We start from the raw sequence: 23419 nt of genomic DNA on the forward strand, positions 1-23419 counted from the left end.
AGCTGATCACCTCTGAATTCTGCAGGGGGGTTTGACCCTTCCAATGCAGACAACGGGCTGGCAGCACATGATCATGTGTGTGTTACAAGCAGCTGTAGTGGTACACACACACACACAAATACACACTCACACACTCTCTTTACACACCCCCCCCCCCTGTGATATTAATGCTTGCTCAATGTCACATTCCAACAGGAAAGAGGCCCCTCACTCTCACACATAAGTACACACACATTTGTTTTACTATCCTTGTTGGGACCGAACAGTTGATTCCCATTCAAAATCCTATTTTCCCTAACCCTGAATCTAAACTTTAACCCCTAACCCGATGTTACATTCGTCGTTGGAAGGAGTAGACCAAGGTGCAGCGTGGTAGGCATACATCTTTCTTTTATTGATGACATCGAGAAAAACAAAGAAGAAAAAAAACGAAACGCACATTTCTGTAGGGCTGGAAAGCAACAGTACAAAAACAAGATCCCACAAACTAAGGTGGAAAAAAGGCTGCCTAAGTTTGATCCCCCAATCAGAGACAACGATAGACAGCTGCCTCTGATTGGGAACCATACCCGGCCAAAAAAGAAATAGAAAACATAGATTGCCACCCTAGTCACACCCTGACCTAACCAAATATAGAATTAAAAGGATATCTACGGTCAGGGTGTGACACTCTAATTTAACCCTAACATAACCCTAACATTTCCTTGTGGGGACCGGCAAATTGTCCGAATTTTCTTTGTTTTACTATCCTTGTAAGGACTTCTGGTCCTCACAAGGATAGTAAAACCAAAAACACGCACACACATGAATGTACTTGAGTATGCCACCATACAAACATCATCTGGCTTAATGTGTTTTTTAAAATGTATTTATTAAGAGATACAGAACGTATCACTATAATAATTTCTATTGGTGAGCTCTTCAAGTAAATCATATAAACAGTGTTTAAGCCTGTAGCCTCCAGGCCTGAGGGGTATCCTAAGAAGCAAGCTAGATCTACTCATGGTTTTCTAAAGCTAACCAGCTTCCGTTACCTTCCCATTCCAGCTCAGGCTTCATCCGTACTATGACAGTGGATATTGCTTGTCCGCCTGCCGCTAATTTTTTATTTAACCTTTATTTAACTAGGCAAGTCAGCTAACTCTAGTGACTCCCCATCCCGGGTCCGGGAGCGTAATCATCGACTGACACTAATTAGCATAACTCAACGGACATAAATATTACTAGGAAATATTCCTATTCATGAAAATCACAAGTGAAATATACTGAGACACAGCTTAGTCTTTTGTTAATCGCCCTGTCATCTCAGATTTTCAAAATATGCTTTACAGCCAAAGCTAGACAAGCATTTGTGTAAGTTTATCGATAGCCTAGCATAGCATTTTGTCCAGCTAGCAGCAGGTAACTTGGTCACGGAAATCAGAAAAGTAATCAAATTAAATCATTTACCTTTGATGAGCTTCAGATGTTTTCACTCACGAGACTCCCAGTTAGATAGCCAATGTTAATTTTTTCCAAAAATATTATTTTTGTAGGCGAAATAGCTCCGTTTGTTCTTCATGTTTGGCTGAGAAATCGACCGGAAATTAAGGTCACGAAAACGCCAAAAAATATTCCAAATTAGCTCCATAATATCGACAGAAACATGGCAAACGTTATTTATAATCAATCTTCAAGGTGTTTTTCAAATATCTATTCGATAATATATCCACCAGGACAATTGTTTTTTCAGTAGGACCGATTGGAAAAATGGCTACCTCTGTATTTTACGCGAGAATCACTCTGAGAGCCATCAGGTGACCACTTACACAATGTACGGGTATTTTTCAACATAAATGCGTAAAACTACGTCACAATGCTGTAGACACCTTGGGGAATACGTAGAAAAACAATCTGGTTGATAGCCAATTCACTGCTCAATAGGGACGCATTGGAACGCAGCGCTTTCAAAACATGAGGCACTTCCGGATTGGATTTTTCTCAGGCTTTCGCCTGCAATATCAGTTCTGTTATACTCACAGACAATATTTTTACAGTTTGGGAAACTTTAGAGTGTTTTCTATCCTAAGCTGTCAATTATATGCATATTCTAGCATCTTGTCCTGACAAAATATCCCGTTTACTATGGGAACGTTATTTTTCCAAAAATGAAAATACTGCCCCCTAGTCACAAAAGGTTATTAAGAACAAATTCTTATTCTACAATGACGGCCTTCCCCGGCCAAACCTGGACGACGCTGGGCCAATTGTGCGCCACCCTATGGGACTCCCAATCACGGCCAGATGTGATACCACCTGGATTCAAACCAGGGACTGTAGTGACATCTCTTGCACTGAGATGCAGTGCCTTAGACCGCTGTGTCACTCTAGCAGGCTAACTGCGCGTGCATGTCACAGGTGGCTAGTCGATCACCGAACTCTTCATTGAGACAATGCTTAAACATCAATGCATTGGCAAGTCATTTTAATTTGTGCCGAAATCTAAATTGAATTAAAGTTAACTTGCAAATTCAGCAGGTTACGGTGTGAAATAGACTTTTAGACGTGCAATCTTTATTTTATTACCTTGGTTATCAATGCACAAGCACCTTTTCCCCCCACTCCTATCGATAAAATATTTGCATTGAATCATACAAATTAATAAAATATTGTCTTCCTCAAAAGAAGTGGATGATGATGATGTAATCTTTGTGGGAGGGAGGGAATATGATTGAAGTGGTCCTCAACTCGTGGCTCAGACACTTCAATCAGGATAAATGTAGTTAGCCCTGAGTTAGCCTGCTTCGGAGCAGGTTAGTTCTGAAAGACTCGTTGCCACAGAAATGTACCTGACTAAAAGGTGAGCCACTTTCATTGGTACCAATCATCCCAAGTTGAACTCAGAGTTGACCAACGTTACCTCGCTAACTCCTCAAACATTTGTAGTATAGGGCTCTGACAAACAAAATGGGTCCACAAACTGGGTCCACACTCAAAAAGATGACACATAAAGCTTACTTCCGTAAGGCTCTGGTCTGGCCTGAGGATATTCACAAAGCCTCTCAGTAGAAGTTAATTATTATCTGAGAGGCAAAACTGATCCTAGACCAGACCTGGTATTGTGTGTGGAGACAGAGCCCACTCATTCCTGTCAAAATTAAGATAATGACAGATCAATCAGGGACTGTATAATCCTCTTACCCCCTGTAAGCATCTCCAACCTGGTTATTTACAGCACGCCCAGCTGTCAATGTGTGTGTAGGGAATGAATAGTTGATGATGTCTGTTAGGCCCCAGCTTCTATCAGAGGCAACATCTCATCTCTCTCAGAGTGGCTGGGCCATTATGTTACAGATGAGGCTTTATACACAGCGAAACAAACAGAGCAATTACAAGTCAACTGAAAAACACAGCTGGTAGGAGAGCAGCACTAATGTCATTTCACTAAGTTGGTGTATATTCAAACATAAAATAAATACAGAGCATACTGTGCAAGACATATGCCTTGGTAGGCATATCAAATACACTGTTTCAAATAATATAGGCTACCCCAAAATCAAATGTATAATATAATGTAGAAGCAGAAATATGGTTATATTATTACATATAATGTGTATGAAAGACAGGAGAGGATTTTCAATGTCATGTTAAAATGATGTCAGTCCCAAGAGAGTGCATCTTCCTGAAGAGACCTTCATGGGTCCTGTTCCAAAACGGGAATATCCCACTGGGGAATTTGACATGCCTAGTTAAATAATGGTAAAATAAAAAAATCCAGACCCAATATGCATCAATTATTTTTTACAATATAGAGACCCGTTCTGAACGCACAGATGATAACTAGACCCGTTCCGTATACACCTAGTCAGATCCTGACCCAGTCCGATCCGAGTGAGGGAAGCAGGAGAAAAATACACGTAAGCTACTTTATTAACCGGAGCTGATAAAGCGTGATGAGAGGAGGTAGAGGTGATGCTCTAGCAGGGGCCATACTGTGTGCGTCAGCTACTGTGAGTGTGAGCGAGTGACATGGGGAACGTGGAGGAGGGATAGAGAGAAACGAGAGACCGCAACCAACCAAGCCGACTCGCATTATAGTAGACAAATAACTGCCATAGCTAGGTTATTTATCATCCAATATGATGACGTAGTACCTGTCTCGACTGCATCAAAGAAGAAGCTAGTTAAGCTAGCTAACTTTAGCTAGCTAGGCTAACTGAGGCTGCGGTGCGTGCACGTTCTCATAGTTACAAATAACTCCATTCGGAATATAAAGTATCAGCCTACATGTTGGCTCTTGGTCGGTATCCTTCTCCTTTAACTTTGAATTATATTGATTAAATACTGTAACGTTATCGCCTAACTTTTTCCACACACGGTTGGCTCTATGACTGTAGCCTAGTGCCGCTTTGATGACTTATAATTGGCCAACAACAACAACAAGCTACACACTCTCGTGAAACGCAAAGAACAGCAGCATAAATTATACACACTTTCTCTCTCTACTGCAGCAGTCGGGTTGAATTTTTTTTTTTACACATAACGAGACCCGTGACAATCATATCAGATCCGACAAAGACCCGTGACATTATTTACAATTCTGGATCCGGGTCTGCTGTGTACACACACAGTCTCTGTCCCTGTTATGTGCGTCTTAAGGGATTTAGCCTAGAAAAGGAGGGAATTCTATCCTGTCGGGTGGGCTCTCAAACACCCAGTGGGGCCTTGGATTGCTTTTTCGTTAAAGTCTCTTGCAGACTTTTCTCTGTTGAAATGACAGAAGATGCAGCCAAGCAGACATCATTAACTTGCATGGTCTAAGTATGTGAGGAGACAGAAAGGACATAGCGAGTCCTTTCAGTCCAAGTCAAAGCATCACATTCATTGGTAAAACACCTCAGTATTACATGGGAAGACACAGTAACTTTGCTAATGGTTACTAATGGGAATATAGAGTAAACTACTGATATACTGTGTATGTAGTGGCCCGAGACTACTTGAACTCTATGCGGAGTTGGCACTTTTTCGGCACTCCATTTTCCATCTCATATAATGTCGTATCGTATCTCGTATAATATGGCATAATGTACTGTAACCAAGGCAGAGTACCTCTCTAGTATCATACTAAACTGCACCATTTGACTGTTATCATGTTACCTACACTACATTGTAGTTTGACTCTTTAATTGTTCAATTATCACGTGAGAAATGTCAACTCCCTTACATTTAGACATGTCAACTCCGTTACATCTGTAATCATACCAATCTAAATGTGTGTTTTTATATAACTATTTTGACCAATCAGCAGCACCGTCATTATAACAGGCATGACACATGTAACTTACAGCTGTTTATGTATTTACATAAACAGCCTTGGACATGTGACAGTGACATAAGGTGATTACAAATGCATGTGGTAATAGGCGTTCGAATCACCATTTCATACATGTTCACCGTCATTCCATGGATCTTTATTGAGTCCGTTTTCTAAGTATGGTGTAACATCAGTCGCAATGCATAAAGTCATTAGCTACATTTCGAATGGGCTCCTGCTGTACAGAAACCCTGGTCTGCTGAGCTCTCTCTCTCTGCATAGGAGGCTTACATTTCCATCCTGGTGTCTATTTCATGTACTGATTAACAGAGGAGGGGGGTGATGAGGGGGAGTAGTGGTGGGGGAGCTGTCATATGCCATGTGGCCAGGGGGTAGCAGAGGACGGGCCCGCCGTCTGTGGATTTTGGAGAGGGAGTGTGTACGTGTGTGTGTTATGTACCTGTGTGTGTGTGTGCTTGCGTAAGTGTGTGTGAGTGTGCGTTATGTAGATGCCTTTGTGTGTTAGGTAGAGGGCGGGGGGGTCTGATGGTGGACTGTGCCAGTTGTTGCAGGATTAAAGAGGATTATCTTGGGATGGATCCTGGAGGACACAGTGTATTGATGCTGATCTATAGAGCTACTGAACAGAACTGTATGTGTCTCCAAGGCTTCACGCGTCTGTTGGGGCTACTGTGCCGTCAATGATCTTTTTCTCTAAGAAACCGGCTGCTATGTCTGACCCCAATTGAACTCGCACAACAAAAACAAGCTGATAAACATCTCTACATTGAGACGTTATGTTGTAATACAAGAAGTTACTGTATGACATAGTAATATAGTGACTATCTATATGATATACTGGCTAGTCTATTGAATTCCCCAATAATCCTACAAGAGGCTACAACATTATGAAGTTTACATAAAGAGTGAAGCCAACCTCGAGCCCCTCTCGATCTGTGGAGCTGCACTATACTGAAGCACTAGGATTGGCCCAGACTGGGGCAGAAAAAAATGACAATTAGATAAGGGAACTGATTCAGAATCACAAGCCTGCCAGTGTATAGAACAGTCGCCACAGAGCATAGTGCCTGGCCCTGACACTATTTCTGTCCAGACTATTTCTGAGTTCCCCATTCAGAAAGAAAGAAAGAAAGGAAGAAAAAGAGAGAGAGCAAAGGAGAGAGAGGGGCAACAAATGACAATAAAATGAAAAAATGAAGAACAGAATGGTGTATGTAGGATTGAGGAGGATGGTTATAGCATCCAAACACAATGAGTCAGGTGGAGGAGTGTAGCCCACAGCAGCAAGCGCATTGGAAACCATAGAGCATGGTAGGAACCAGGTAATGATGACAAGACAGACAGAGAACTGAGGCTGTTCCTATAGGATGGATCTAGGTCAGACAGAAAGCAGAGGGTCCTGGGTAATTAAACTAGATACTAACACACATAAGACATAGTTGGGCGGACGGAGGGAATGAAACACAGACACACACAACTACAGCGTTCTCACACGCACACGCAGCCACATGTACAAACACACACATATTCGACAAGTACCAAGCTACATACTGATAGCTGATAAGAAACAGGTGTGTTGTTGAATGCCAAGCAAGAGAGGGAGAGGGAGAAAGAGAGCGAGAGAGAGAAGGACTGAAGGTGCCACCTGATCTCCCCACTCTCTTCCCTCTCTTTATCTCCTAACCCCTTTCCAAACACAGCAGCACATAGAGGGCCTCTCAGCGCCCAGGACCCAAAACACCATGGGTCTTGTACTACCCATTAAGGGACATCATCAAATAATTGTCAATGAAACATTAGCCCCATGTTGGACCGTTGGATCCCTCTGTGTCTGTGGAGAGATGGAGGGAGGAAGAGGGAGAAACAAAGAGAGAGAGAGAGAGGTATTGAGAATGGAGAGCTACGGCTCCTCTCCCGGCAGGTCTTAGTTCCCTGGAGGAGAGGCAGAAGTGGATACTACATTTTTGAGCACCGCTCAAATAGCACTGAAGGAATCAACATCAGTTCATGTGGCTTCACCCCAGACAGACAGCCTAACTTGGTCTACTGAAGATGTTTTTAAGTCTCTCTCTTTTATATCCGTCTGTCCATCTGTCCATCTATATGTTTGCTCATCTGCTGTCTGTCTGGCTCTCTCTGTCTGTCACCAGTCCGTCCGTCTTGTCTGTCTGTGAAGCCCCATTTGAACTGAGGCTGATTTATTCAGTGATATAAGGAAGTCTCAACACTGAAATCACGCTGCCATCCCAGTTCTATACAGTTTTGGGGCAATTAAGGGGGCGTAAGTAGGAAGGATGTGGGCTAGTGTTATATATTTATAAATAGTGAACAAAGTATAACTGGGGGACTTTTTTTTTCGATTTCCGAGGAATCTGAACAACTTATTCATATCCTCTTCTTACTATGCTGCTGCTGAGTATAATTCAGTGACATCTGTTTCAAAACCTGCGTCTAACTGTTTTACCACAACATAATTTCCCTGTGATTTTCAAAATGACACATATGTAACAACCTTTTTATCAGGGATGGGAAACTTGTAGGCCTGCGGACAAAAACAAAATGATATATACAGCACCAGTCAAAAGTTTGGACACACCTACTCGTTACATTGTATGATAATAGTAAGGATATCAAAACTATGAAATAACACATACCGTATGGAATCATGTAGTAACCAAAAATTTATTTTACATTTTAGATTCTTCAAAGTTGCCAACCTTTGCCTTGATGACAGCTTTGCACACTCTTGGCATTCTCTCAACAAGTTTCATGAGGAATGCTTTTCCAACAGTCTTGAAGGAGTTCCCACATATGCTGAGCATTTGTTGGATGCCTTTCTTTCACGGTCCAACTCATCCCAAACCATATCAATTGGGTTGAGGCCAGTTAATTATGAAGTCCAGGTCATCTGATGCAGAACTCCATCAATCTCCTTCTTGGTCAAATAGCCCTTACACAGCCTGGATGTGTGTTCTGGGTCATTGTCCTGTTGATAGTCCAACTAAGCGCAAAGCAGATGGGATGGCGTATCGCTGCAGAATGCTGTGGTAGCCATGCTGGTTAAGTGTGCCTTAAATTCTAAATAAATCACTGACAGTGTCCCCAGCAAAGCACCATCACACCTCCTCCTCCATGCTTAACGGTAGGAACCACACATGTGGAGATCATCCGTTCACCTACTCTGCGTCTCAAAGACACAGTGGTTGGAACCAAACATCTCTAATTTGGACTCATCAGTCCAAAGAACAGATTTCCACCGGTCTAATATCCATTGCTCGTCTTCCTTGGCCCAAGCAAGTCTCTTCTTATTATTGGTGTCCTTTAGTAGTGTTTTTTGTTGTTGCAGCAATTCGACCATAGAGGTCTGATTCACACAGTCTCCTCTGAACAGTTGATGTTGAGATGTGTCTGTGACTTGAACTCTGTGAAGCATTTATTTGGGCTGCAATCTAAGGTGCAGTTAACTCTAATGAACTTATCCTCTGCAGCAGAGGTAACTCTGGGTCTTCTTTTCCTGTGGCGGTCCTCATGAGAGCCAGTTTCTTCATAGCACTTGATGGTTTTTGCAAATGCAAGTTCTTGACATTTTCCGGATTGACTGACCTTCATGTCTTACAGTCATTTTTTTTTTTAGATTGGTAAATTAGTCTAGCAGCCAGCTATCTAAACTTGTAGTGAGAAAGTTTGAATTACCGATCTAGGTAGGGCCCATTGATCATCAGTTATCGTATAAAAAACGGCAAACATTTGCCTCCACCTTATGGCAAATTGTGTAGAATTGTAGGAAATTAGCTGTAAACCTGCACATTCTTCTATCCGTCCAATGGCAAAATTAGTAGAATTGCATGAAATAAGTTATAAAATTGTAAAATTCTCTTCACTGTCACGAGGGGGGCCGCTAAAATGTTTTGCTCGCAAGATGGAGGGCGTATATGGATGTGGGTACACAGACCCAGGAGCCACTGCGGCCCCTCATGATGAGTTCCACTTTTGTTGTGGCCCGCACCCCCATTAAAGTTGCCCATCCGTGCTTTTTTTTTAAACAAACCTGGTCAGCACTGAGAAGGATGTCAATGGTGTAATAACTCATGAAGGGAGATTTTAATCACTGGCCACTTTAATAAATGGAACACTAGTCATTTTAATAGTGTGTATATATTTTGCATTAGTCATCTCATATGTATATACTGTATTCTATTCTAGTGTATCTTAGTCTATGCCGCTCTGACTTTGCTCGTTCATATAGTTATATATTCTTAATTCCGTTCCTTTACTTAGATGTGTGTGCATTGTGTGTATTGTTGTGAAATTGTTAGATATTACTTGTTAGATATTACTGCACTGTTGGAGCTAGAAACACAAGCATTTCGCTACACCCGCAATAACATCTACTACACACATGTATGTGACCAATACATTTTGATTTGATTTGAGAGGATATGTCTATTACAAATTCTACTACTCAGGTTCAGAGTTGCAGATAGTTCTAGTTCTGCTGTTACAACCCCAACCGTATTGTCATATTTTGGCCGAAAGAAAATAAGAGTTGCTGTTAATAGTGAAGTTATTGCATAGCCTGGCATAAGAAAACACGATAGTTGACATGCAGCTTAAATACACTTTCAAGTCGTTTGAAATGCATGAATGGTGCTATTAAATGCATATTTTCAGTAATCGTATAGCCTCAAAGCATTCTCTTGCATTCTCTGAGAGGCTCAGTCAGTGGACGAGAGTATTAGTAGCCTTGTGTTGTTAAAAGGGCTGATCCCAAGTCAGCCTTCCTAATCACCATTGGCAGTAAAAACCCTAATGACTTGGCCACATGAATTCTCATTCTCTTTGACTGCTTGCTGCAAGAAGAGATCAGCACACTCACAGTCGTGAATAGAGCCAACATGGCTGCTTCCTACTCAACTAAGATGTGTTCTTCCATTGTATTGGGGGGTAGCAGGTAGGGCTCCCGGTTCAATCCTGGGCTGTATCACAACTGGCTGTGATTGGGAGTCCCATAGCGCAATTGGCCCAGCATCGGCCGGGTTAGGGTATGTCGTGGTAGGCCATCATTGTAAAATAATAATTTGTTGTTAACTTCCTTGTTTAGTTAAATAAAAAATAAAAAGGTAGCCTAGCAGTTAAAGCGTTGGCCCAGCAACCGAAAGGCCAGAAGGTGAAAAGAAATCTGCCGATGTGCCCTTGAGCAAGGCACCTAACAAATTGCTCCAGGTTCGCCGTTGATAATGCCTAAGCCTGGCCGTGACCCCTCTTTCTGAGGGTGTCTCAGGGAAAGTTGAGGATACGCAAAAAAAAACACATTTCCAATTCACACGTGTTAAATACACACTTGTGCATGTGTGAAAGAGGACAAAGATAAGCACCCACAAAATGATGATTATATGTGCTCCTAGTTGTCTAATCAATTAAATCAATCAATATACGTTTTGGTTTTTATTAGTAAAGTCGTTTTCTAAGTTAACTTTCAATGTCCCACAGGAGCTGCTGATTGTCTTTCACGTTTTCATTTTGGTTGGACTATCCAGGTAGACCCAGTGGACCTTTTCCTCTTCACTGATGCACACATCCCACTGGGCACAGACATCCTTTCAACGTTTTGATTGTCATTTTATTGAGTTGTCAACTAGTGGAAATTCAACGTGAAATCAACAAGACTTTGAACCATGTCATTGGATTTACTGTAGGTTCAAAGTTGGGTGGGGGGAAAAAAATGACAAAACCCAGAAGTTACTTGACATTGATGACTTTTTGCAAATCCAATCCAATCCACATCTATCCAACTTCATCGCGTTGATTTATTTTGTTGAAAGGATGTGGAAACAACATTGATTCAACCAGTTTGTGCCCAGTGGGATAAGAGCAGGAGTCTGACCAATGCAAAGTTCAAATAAAGCAAAGTCCACTGTTGCAGAGGAGACAAAACCGGGATGAACCCATAAAGACAAACTTGCCTAACACTGATTTGTTCACATGAGAGAGAGAGAGAGAGAGAGAGAGAGAGAGCGAGAGAGACTCTGCATGCAGAATTCTGCAAAAATATTGTCAGTGTACAACGTAAAACACCAAATAATGCATGCAGAGCAGAACTAGGCTGATACCCTCTAATTATCAAAATCCAGAAGAGCCGTTAAATTCTACAACCACCTAAAAGGAAGTGATTCCCAAACCTTTAATAACAAAGCCGTCACCTACAGAGAGATGAACCTGGAGAAGAGTCCCCTAAGCAAGCTGGTCCTCGGGCTATACTCACAAACAAACAGGCCCCACAGAGCCCCAACACAGCAACACAATTAGACCCAACCAAATCTTGAGAAAACAAAAAAGACACATTGGAAAGAATTAACAAAACAATCTGAGCAAACCTGACCACTGTGACTGAGCTTTGACTATATACAGACTCAGTGAGCATAGCCTTGCTATTGAGAAAGGTTGCCGTAGGCAGACCTGGCTCTCAAGGGAAGACAGGCTATGTGCACACTACCCACAAAATTAGGTGGAAACTGAGCTACACTTCCTAACCTCATGCCAAATGTATGACCAGATTAGAGACACATATTTCCCTCAGATTACACAGACCCACAAAGAATTAGAAAACAAATCCAATTTTGATAAACTCCCATTACTAAAGGGTGAAATACCACAGTGTGCAATCACGGCAGCAAGATTTGTGACCTGTTGCCACAAGAAAAGGGCAACCAGTGAAGAACATACACTACACCATTGTAAATTCCCATTTCCCTTTTGTACTTTAACTATTTTCACATTGTTACAACACAGTATTTAGACATAATATGACATTTGAAATGTCTCTATTATTTTGGAACTTGTGAGTGTAATATTTACTGTTTATTGTTTATTTCACTTTTGTTTATCCATTTCACTTGCTTTGGCAATGTAAACATGTTTCCCATGTCAATAAAGCCCCTTGAATTGAGAGAGAGAGAGAGCGAGAGAGAGAGAGAGAACCAGTGAAGTAAAAGGAGGCCTTCTGTAGCAATATGAGCATGTGATTGCACATACATAAAATGCATGAGGAAATAATGTATTGGGAGACTTTCAGAATAATTCATGCATACTATAATAGAAGGCTGTCGTTTAATGTATGCATGTATTCATGTTTGTTCTGATAATTATCCCCAAATGTAAATGGCTACACTCTTCGTGGTTTTATTTGAATGTGTGGTTTTCCTTGAATTAATTATTTATTGCCAATAGGTGGTGTTATAGTAGTGTAACCATGACCTGTACTTTCAGAACTCTAAAATCGAAATATGCATAAGGCAACGAACGGCTGTATCATGCGAGGACATGCAATAAATAGGATAGAATATTGAATAGAAAATAATACGTATTTACAATAGAAAGACAGACGAGGTCTTTAGGACCACATGGCTGCTTATTTCATTGCTTGTGGTGTGGGCACTTCGTGGTTATTTGATAGAAGGTATTATGATGATTCAATCAGAACAATCTCAGCCAATTAAGTGTGGTCAACTAAAGAGAAGTGTGCAGTGAAAAAAGTCAGACTCTCTCACGGTGGTCTTGTTTTAACTTTCCTCTAGAACAGCGGCGAGGTGGGTGAATGTATCATTCTGTCGCATGGATAAGCACTTCTTTGCCAAGCCAGACCCATAAATAAGACCCAGCAAACAGTTTAACAAGAAGCGCGTTAAAATAGCCATAAATTACATAAGCGCAATGAAAGTGCCAAACCCTGACCAAGACTAAGATAAATTATCACCTGACTTGTTGTGCATTGGCACTGCCTTCTTGTCAATAGACCTATACATTAGGCGCGGGACGAGTGTTAACTACATAGATAAATAACATTGCCACGCATGATTTATTGCCAGCGGGTGTAAAGTCCACTGTGCAAAAATAATTCCGTTTATCAAACGACACGCGATTGCCCAAACAACCCAGATAACTAACTGCAAGTGCAGCCTATGCGGGATATAGCCTACCGCTCCGTGTCCGAAGACTTTAAAGAGTGAGGAAAAGCGTACTTACTTAGATGTAGACACGATTCATTATTATCCATAACTGTATGGGAGTTATTATTGTCGTCCGTTTTTTCTCTCAACGATGGATGTTGTTGTTTAGCCGTCAGAGCAGCATCTCTGTGAACGCCGTTCCCGGCTTGAATGATTCTCTTCTCAGTTGCCTGGTTGGACTACCACACATGGAGGGGCCAAGTGGAGTGGGTGGCTGAAAAAATGGGATTCTCCAAAATGATAACGTTATTTGCTTAATCTGCCGACACAGATACACCATGCAAAGCCATCGCCCACCAAATACAGCGACAGATGTTGATAGTTCGCGCAGCCTGTCAATGCATTTTATTATGAGAGAGGATAAAAGCTCAAATTGAAGATTTATAAATCCAACTGTTTAAACGAGTGCAAATCCTGTATGACATTTTAATTGCAGATATGGGTTAAAACATCTTTAAAAAATGTACTGTTTGTCTTGTCACCAATATTAAGAAAATTACATGGAAATAGTTTGTGCTTTAAAATAATGGCATTGCGTTAGAATTGAATGAGAATCCCATTGATTCAATGTGAGATCCATGTTTTATCAAATTTTGTTTCTCTTTAAACCTATTTGGTTACTTGTAGTCTAGGCCTACATTTAAAAATAGGCTTTCCACTTCAAATCTGCTGTTAGGCTACATTTTGGCATTCCAAATGAGGACGATATGTATTCAAATGTTTCTTCTTGCACAGCTAAATATTTAAATCAGAGAATGTCAATATGTAGGTTAATATGCTAATATGTCATTGAGGAATTAAAGGAAACATTCTTCAAATTCCAAAGGGATGTGGCTATAGTAATACTACGTTTGACCACTGATGGAAGGTCTGAAGACCCCCTTGGACCCCCCCACCCAAGATCTTTCAAAAGAGTGAGGAGGGGTCATTTAAGGGTGTGGTGCTCCCACTGCCCTGTGAGGTTATTAAGAAGTCACCAACATTCACAATCTTGAACTCTCGTGGGGGTGACAGGGACACTCCGCAAGCACCGTGGCTGGCCACTCCGTCAGTCGCCGCTCTGCTCCCTGGCTGGGAAAGCCTCCCCCAGCTCCCCCTTCTTGGAAACCGACCCATAAAAGAACACAGGAGGATGCTAACAAAGATGAATAGCTTTTCTTCCAACTCATTCCACACTAATCAGGCCTCTTTTCATGTGTCCCCCCCGTTAGATCATGTAAATTCATGAAAGTCGAAGAAGGGGACTAAAAATACAATTTATCAACCTTGCTTTTATCCCACTAATGGAGCCACATGGTCTAGGACATTGTCCCCTGTTACTCAGTGTCATTGCACAGCACGGTTTTAAGTGGCAGAAGACTATTCTATTTTGAATCACGTTTACCATCAGATAAACTATAGGATTATTTATGGTTCAAAATCGAAACAGGAAGGGACATTGTGAATAACAATCAATAAACAAAGTTGGTTGTTGTGGGTGTGCATGTGTGTGTCTGTGTGCGTGTGGGCACGTGTTTGTGTGTACTGTATGTGTCTGCGTGCATGTGGGCACGTGTGTGTGTTTCCCGAATCATGAAAAATAACACATAGGCCTGACTGTGTGCATTTCAATCTTCAGAAATAAAAAACCTCAACATAATCAAATAATGTGACTTAAATCATTGCAGAAGTGGTTTAAACAGGAGCAAGCATTGATGCTTGTCCACAACAATAGGCTGTGTGAAAGCCATTGAAAAGCACGGAGGCAACATATAGCATCACCTAAGATGAAGCATTAACCCAACAGAGAGCTGAGAAGGACAAGTGACCACCACAGCCCTCCCTTTCCCTCATATAGCCCAGTGAAGCAAGCTCACTCGATAGTGTCCTCATTGGGTAAAGTGCACATTGAATAGTTGTAGCAGGAGAGGATGATTGTACATGATGATTCAAAAAAATGGATTCCATTATTGCATTTTGCATCTGCCCACGATATGTGCAGAATAGCTTTATTTCCTCTATTGTCAGTGTTACAAAGGTATCGGTCTGGTCTGTTACACAACATGAGCATTATAACCACCACAGTTAACTAGTGGAGGGAGGGGGATTTAAATAAATATGAGGTTATGAGATAGGGATGTGCGTTTGTGTGTGTGTGTTTGTATCTTCATAAATATGGATTTGAGTGTGTGATTGAGTGTGTGTGGTGTGTGTGTTTGAGTGCGGATATGACTGTATGTGCATGTGTGTGTGTTCGACTATCTGTGTGTGAATGTGTCTTAAAGCGTGACCTGTGCATCTGCGTGTGTGTGTTTGTCTGTGTGAACGGTCGGTTTGGTTGGCTGGGTCTTCTCCATCTGCCGTGAACTCATTATCGGAGTCTCATCATGCCTCTATGAGCTCCCTCCCCCTCTTCCATCATCAACCCCCCACACTGCTGCTGAGTGGATCCCTGCCGCACAGCACACATGGACTGGGAACAGACAGCACAGGCGTGTAGAACATCATCAATCTCATACATCATCAATCTCCGGGCACAAAAGATGAAACGTGCAACCCAACTTTCCATTGTGAGCTCTTTCTTTGGCATCAGCTAAGTTTCCATGCGTCCAGTCGAGTTAAATAGACACAAACAAAAAACAACCCATGTCAGTGACATTTTCAGGATAGGAGGGTGTATCATGAGATCTATAGCTAGACAGTACAGTGTTTTGAATATGGAGCTTGATGAGGCTAACGGACAGTTGGGGATTCCATTTCAGGTTTGGTTTCTCATCAGCGTTTGAAAAGATGGCCGTCGTTTATCAAGGAACTCTTTGTCCTTCTTTGACGGGACCTTTGCTCTCCTCTGAAGTCTTGTAAAAGGGGCCACTTCTTCATTAATTTGCTGTATCTGCCCCTCTGTGTTTGGCCAAATCAATAAAAACTTCAAGAAATACAGAAATACTACCCTTCAGGGATTGGTGAGTCAACATATTGAATCAACATGGCCAGATGAAGACACATTGGTATTTCAAGGTGAAAGTGAACATTCAAGTCTGGAAATTCAAAGTCGCAATCAGCTTGTGTCATTCTAAGATCTTGACTTGATTAAGATGAGCAAGAGTTGTACTTACTTATCTCTAATATTGTATTTTTGTTAGGCACCAAACTGTTTTTTAACAGACAGACAAAAAAGGAGACCTTGCAGTTACTTTGAGACACCGTCTTAACGTTAGTTTTACTGGAGAAAGCCCTAGGCTGACCAACAGGAAAGACAGCTAGAGTAGCATTACCTCATGACTGGTGTCTAGTTTCAGCGCTCCAATGACGCACAGGAAGTCCGTCATAAATCTTATTCAACAGATCTGTCAGCCAGGCTCATGGGACCTGACCCATGACACGTTGATCAACATATGAGCGTCCACCATGGGCCCAACGCTCAACCCTGAGGAACCCCAACAAAGCTGGAATTGTTTTCCAGTCCCCAGGTCATCCAACAACGTATCCAAATGGATTGTAAACTAGAGCCGGGCATCAAAATGTTAGTCCAATTCATCACATTAGAAAACCAGAGGACTTTCTGAGGTAAAAATTTCAGGGAGAGTGGACATCATTAGCAATCAGCTAATTCAAATGGGAACTTCTGGAGGTTGTGGGGCCTATTGGTTTATAGGCTCCTTGCATCCAAATGAGCATTGCTTCAACAACAAAAACCTTGAGCAATAACTCAGAGGCAGCGAGACAAAAGGGGAATATTGTGAAAGCCAGCTGAGCAGTTAACCAGATGGATAGCATGCTCTGGTCATTTAATCAGCAGAACAACCGTTGGAGAGATCCCGTGCAGTTAAGTAGGGGAACGACCGAGAGGACAAAATGTGTCCGCCCGGTCCATGTTCAGGCTTCCATAGTCTCTTTCAACAGCTGCTGTGACTTACGAAGTGAGCCTATGAGTCTGGTACATGAGGCGAACAACAGCCTGTCCCAATTCGCTTCCTTTTTCTTACCCATTGGCCTACCAACCCCTCAATGTTCCCTGGTCCGAAGGGTCTGATATAGGCAGTGTATTGGCGAAACTTCCACCATATAGCTTCCACCTTTACATATCTGCAAACATTCAAGGGTTAGGACTAAGAGGAAGGACTAGGGTGGCTCACGAAAACTCCTACAGTTCCAGCAAACAGACCAAACAAAGAGTACCTCTGGGAACAATCGGGAGACAAACAACAGGAAATCACCTGGCCCTTCCCTTGAGAACTCCACCTGAAGCACAGCACAGTGGCCAAACAGTGGGCTAAATGAGTCATCTTCAAGAGGACATTTGACAGGAAACAACAGAGCAAAATCAATAGGGCCTGAAGAATGCCAGAAAAGGGAACCGGGGGGCACACCATCAACTAACAGAGGAAGAGAGTACCCGCCCGCTGCCAAATTGGAGGAACACTCAAGCCTCTTCCTTTATAAACAAGATAGTGGCCAGAATAATTATTTTCAAAAGTACAATGCCAGTGAAAACCTGCGACAACAATAGGTCAGAATGTAGCAGTGGATAATAAAAGGAGAGCAAGGGATATCCTGGCATTTTGGAGGAAAAAGCAAATAAGTGCCATGTGCCAACTGTACCTTAAATACTGTATATCACAATTAATTAGGGTCAGGGTTATTCCTGACCATGCTCAATCTACACATAATGGTATAGCAGTTACAGAAGAAGATTGAAACATTTACCACAATAGTAATTTGTAGCCTCCTTTTCATTTCAATGGAATTTCATATTCACATGCCATCTCAAATATTTTGGCATCTACAAGAGCAACACTCTAGGAACCTACAGTATGTCTGTGCCATATATTTTCTGTGATGATATATAGTAAGGTGACCATGAGTAACGAGGTACTTTTCATGTATGTAGGACTTTGCTATTCAAGAGTGGTGGTCAGCCCACATGCAGCGTTCTTTAAAAAGTGTTATGTCTCAGTCTTTTCCTATAACATTGAACCATGAAAACCTTCTTTATTTCCACCCCCTCCAACGACCAACACACTGGACACAGATGTCAATTCAATGTCTATTCCACGTTGGTTCAACGTAATGTCATTGAAATGACGTGGAAACAATGTCAATTCAACCAGTGGGTGCCCAGTGGGAAGGCCATTCATCTCCAGAAGGCCTCTGAAACATGAGTGGCTCCTATGGCGACTCCTCCAAGTCCTAATCCATTTTCTACAGGTGTTAGCTCAAAGGGAACACGGTCTGTCTCCACATTGTATTAACCTGTTAATCCCCAGGTTCTAGAGGGTTAACATAGGTAATTACAGTAAATCAGACCAGACCACGCAAGGATGCGTTGATGTGGTCCAGTCCTAACTGACCTAAGATGAACCACAATCACTATTTGAAATGATGGTTAATGTCTCCCAAACAAAAGATATACACCAATTAGACACCAATGAACTGAAAATGTCACAATAATCCCATCCCATTGCATCGTATATGCGTGCAAAGAATACCGGATCAGCGGTCTGGCTTAGCGCCACGGTTGTAAAAGAGGCGGCTGGATCAGGGATTCGCCGAGACCAACTCAGGTTAAGATGGAGCAGTCCTGAAGGGACCAATCAGATTAGGGCCCGGAGACACCTGCTTCGTCGTGTCAAGGTATAGAGGGAGACAGAAGGGGATGAACAGAAGTGGAAAGCCGCCCAGCAGGGATTAGAAGAACCCACGGTGCAGGGGGGCCACGTTTGGTCTGGAATCGGCTGTGTCGACATTTACACCCAAAGCCCAGCACAGCTGTGACCTGTTTATGTGCAATGTAAGAGTCAACGGAGTTGGTCACGCAAAAAAAGCACACCATGTTTTACTGGAAGTCTAGCTCCCTGCCAGTGCCGCCTGATTGATGACAGGTCAAAGATTTTCGCTAGGACAGATCTTATTTGTGTATCAGTGTACCATTCAGCTACTTTAACCCAATAGAAAATGTATGTCAAAAATACCATCTCTTTTAGAGGATGCTCTTGACCAAATGGCCATACACGGCAAAGATTTTTCATAAGTTAATGTTGGCCTACTCTGTATACAAATCCATATAACTATCCATTTACATGTATGTATATCACTCTGATTGCGTTCACATTATGTTGCAAGTCATTCATCCAGCTTATCAGTTTACTGACCACACCATCAAGTTTCACTGTTACTGCAGCTTGGTGTATGGATGAGTGTTTTGGTTCAAATGCATGTCAGATTTGTCAAACGTGTGATATCTATGATGGTTTGATCAGAGCCGCTCTGCAAGCCCAAGTCCACATCAAGGCTGCAGAGGCCCTTGGAGAGTGACTCACACTTGCTCAAATGCCATCGTGTCAGCTTTCACATCACATTTAAGAAGGTTCAACCTCACGGAAAAGGGCAGTATCACTTCTAGCAAATAACACTCCATTTTTAGATACTTGTGGGAAAAAGGGAAGTGGGAATAGAAATATGAAAGTGCATCGTCATATTTTACTGTCAGAATCACAGCGTCTCCTGCGACCAAATCAAGATGAAAAGTCCTACTTTTCAGCAAGGGCAATAAATTGAGGGTAGCCTAACCCTGTCGTCACGCCCACTAGGAACAGCTTTCTGTACTATTTATAATGTATGTCAAGGGGCTTATTGTAGACGCTCGCTGAAATTGGAGAGCAGGCATGGACTGTCATCAAAAGATCAGATTTGATCAATAACAAACTGGCTGTTGTTGAGTTCAGACTAAAGTATACAATAGCACATGCAGTCTACTTTGTAAACAAGTGACTATTTTATATCGACAGTTTGATGAATATCCTGCTGAATCATAATTTTCACAACCAACAACAAACACTTCAAATTGTTGATGCATGTGTTGTGAATCCATACCATCTATGTTGAGTGGACCAAATGGTTATAAATGAATATTCTCTTTGACAGTTATCAAGATATTCTGTAGAGCACCGCATCCATTTAATATGTATATTTGCTGCCACCTATTGAAACAAATTTTTAAAAACATCTTACATGGGGGGGGGGCCCAAATTTTGGGGGGGGAATTTTGAATTAAACATATTTTTTTTAGGCAAGTTCACATTAATTGCAAATCTCATATTTGCAGCATCTCCCAAGACCAAAATGTATTGTATTGTCATACCACCAAAACAGTAGCCTACATAAAATCCCTGCATTACGCGTACAATAAAAAGGAACCTCCTGCAGCCCAAGTTCCCCGTGTAACATAAACATCTTTGCAGCGTGAAATAGTTTCCAATCGTTCTGATTGTGACGTTATGTTGTAAAATTCCTCACCGCGTGAAAATGTTCCCAGTTCAATAATTGCACGCGCATCTCTTTACGTGAATGGCTGAGCTCCTCCCGCTCTCCCTTTCCCTTGACATAGCTAGCATAATTAGGCAGGGTTGAGGTCAATTTGAATTGACCACACCCTACAGGAAGCAGCAAGGAAGTAGAATTGAATTCAAAGCCATTCAAACTAATTAAACTGAGACATGAAACATGAAAGTCTCATTCATTTGATAAATGTTTTATCAAAAGGATCTGCCACATATTAATGCAAAGAGAATACACAGACCATTTCTCAAATATTATTTTGATTCACTCTGACATGTTGAACAGTATTTTTCATTGTGACAAGATGCTAGTTTGTTCCCTTTCATATGGCAGTGTTTGATCTAATGCATTATGGAAAATGTATTTTTTTCTGATATTTAAAAAAAGATGAATTAATAGACAACAATATTTCCAGTCCACTATAATTATTTAGAATGTAAATTGTATAGTGTAGAATAAATAAGTCATTGGAATTGTCAGGCATCTGTTTCTCAAACTAGACACTCTAATGTACTTCTCCTCTTGCTCAGTTGTGCACTGGGTCAATACACTCCTGATAAACTTGGATTAGCTAACACAACGTGCCATTGGAACACAGGAGTGATGGTTGCTGATAATGGGTCTCTGCACGCCTATGTAGATATTCCACTAAAAAAATGGTTGTTTCATTTACAACATTAACTATGTCTACACCGTATTTCTGATCAATGAGATGTGCTTTTCTTTCAAAAACAAGGACATTTCTTAGTGACCACAAACTTTTGAACGGTAGTGTATGTAGAGTTGAAGTCGGAAGTTTACATACACTTAGGTTGGAGTCATTAAAACTCATTTTTCAAACACTCCACAAATTTCTTGTTAACAAACTATAGTTTTGGCAAGTCGGTTAGGACATCTACTTTGTGCATGACACAAGTAATTTTTCCAACAATTGTTTACAGACAGATTATTTCACTTATAATTCACTGTATTACAATTCCAGTGGGTCAGAAGTTTAAATAGACTAAGCTGACTGTGCCTTTAAACATCTTGGAAAATTCCAGAAAAGTATGCCATGACTTTAGAAGCTTCTAATTGACATCATTTGAGGCAATTGGAGGTGTACCCGAAGATGTATTTCAAGGCCTACCTTCAAACTCAGTGCATTTTTGCTTGACATCATGGGAAAATCAAAAGAAATCAGCCAATACCTCAGAAAAAAATCCAAACGCCTGAAGGTACCACGTTAATTTGTGCAAACAATAATACGCAAGTGTAAACACCATGGGACCACGCAGCCGTCATACCGCTCAGGAAGGAGACGCGTTCTGTCTCCTAGAGATGAATGTACTTTGGTGCAAAAAGTGCAAATAAATCCAAGAACAACAGCAAGGGACCTTGTGACGATGCTGGAGGAAGCAGGTACAAAAGTATCTATATCCACAGTTAAACTAGTCCTATATCGACATAACCTGAAAGGCCGCTCAGCAAGGAAGTAGCCACTGCTCCAAAACCGCCATAACAAAAGCCAGACTACGGTTTGCAACTGCACATGGGGACAAAGATCGTACTTTTTGGAGAAATGTCCTCTGATCTGATGAAACACAAATAGAACTGTTTGGCCATAATGACCATTGTTATGTTTGGAGGAAAAACGGGGAGGCTTGCAAGCTGAAGAACATCATCCCAACCGTCAAGCACAGGGGTGGCAGCATCATGTTGTGGGGGTGCTTTGCTGCAGGAGGGACTGGTGCAATTCACAAAATAGATGGCATCATGAGGTAGGAAAATTGTGAATATATTGAAGCAACATCTCAAGACATCAGTCAGGAAGTTAAAGCTTGGTCACAAATGGGTCTTCCAAATGGGCAATGACCCCAAGCATACTTCTAAAGTTGTGGCAAAATGGCTTAAGGACAACAGAGTCAAGATATTGGAGTGGCCATCACAAAGCCATGACCTCAATCCTATAGAAAATGTGTTGGCAGAACTGAAAAAGCGTGTGCGAGCAAGGAGGCCTACAAACCTGACTCAGTTACACCAGCTCTGTCAGGAGGAATGGGCCAAAATTCACCCAACTTATTGTGGGAAGCTTGTGGGAGGCTACCCGAAACATTTGACCCAAGTGAAACAATTTAAAGGCAATGCTACCAAATACTAATTGAGTATATGTAAACTTCTGACCCACTGGGAATGTGATGAAAGAAATAAAAGCTGAAATAAATAGTTCTCTCTACTATTATTCTGACATTTCACATTCTTAAAATAATGTGGTGATCCTAACTGACCTAAGACAGATCATTTTTACTAGGATTAAATGTCAGGAATTGTGAAAAACTGAGTTTAAATGTATTTAGCTAAGGTGTATGTTAACTTACGACTTCAACTGTACATTTCACATGTGAACGAACACGTGACGTTAATGTGACAACATGTGAAGCAACGTGACATGATCTCTTGTGAAATAAATGTGACAACATGGGGAGGCACTTGGGATTGGAACTCAAAACCTCTTGGTTGCAAGCTACCTGAAGTTCCTGCTGCACCACCAGGTCTGTTGACATAATGATAATAATCAGCTAGCTATATCATGACACTAGGCGAGACCCAAATGCAGACACAGGAGGCAGATGGTTGGAGTTTCAGATGTTTAATAAATCTAAAGGGAATAGGCAAGAGAATGGTCGTGGACAGGCAAAAGGTCATAACCAGATCAGAGTCCAGGAGGTACAGAGTGGCAGGCAGGCAGAATAGTCAGGCAGGCTCGAGGTCAGGGCAGGCAGAATAGTCAGGCAGGCTTGAG

At 41.6% G+C, this 23419-nt stretch overlaps 1 protein-coding gene across 4 annotated transcripts in view; it reads right to left on the reverse strand.

The window, feature by feature from the left end:
* LOC139387588 (retinoic acid receptor RXR-gamma-A-like) overlaps window positions 1-14224 on the reverse strand; it is a 42168-nt gene extending 27944 nt beyond the window's left edge. The window contains exon 1 of one of the 4 annotated variants that reach the window (XM_071133933.1): window positions 13337-14224. In XM_071133933.1, coding sequence (XP_070990034.1) covers window positions 13337-13367 — 31 coding nt within the window. In that variant the 5' untranslated portion in view covers window positions 13368-14224. The remainder of the gene's footprint in view (window positions 1-13336) is intronic. The other 3 variants (XM_071133935.1, XM_071133931.1, XM_071133932.1) reach the window with 3 other exon arrangements.
* Between the last annotated feature and the right edge of the window lie 9195 nt (window positions 14225-23419).

This window comes from Oncorhynchus clarkii, chromosome 28, assembly GCF_045791955.1.
Source record: "Oncorhynchus clarkii lewisi isolate Uvic-CL-2024 chromosome 28, UVic_Ocla_1.0, whole genome shotgun sequence".
NCBI classification, from domain to species: domain Eukaryota; kingdom Metazoa; phylum Chordata; class Actinopteri; order Salmoniformes; family Salmonidae; genus Oncorhynchus; species Oncorhynchus clarkii.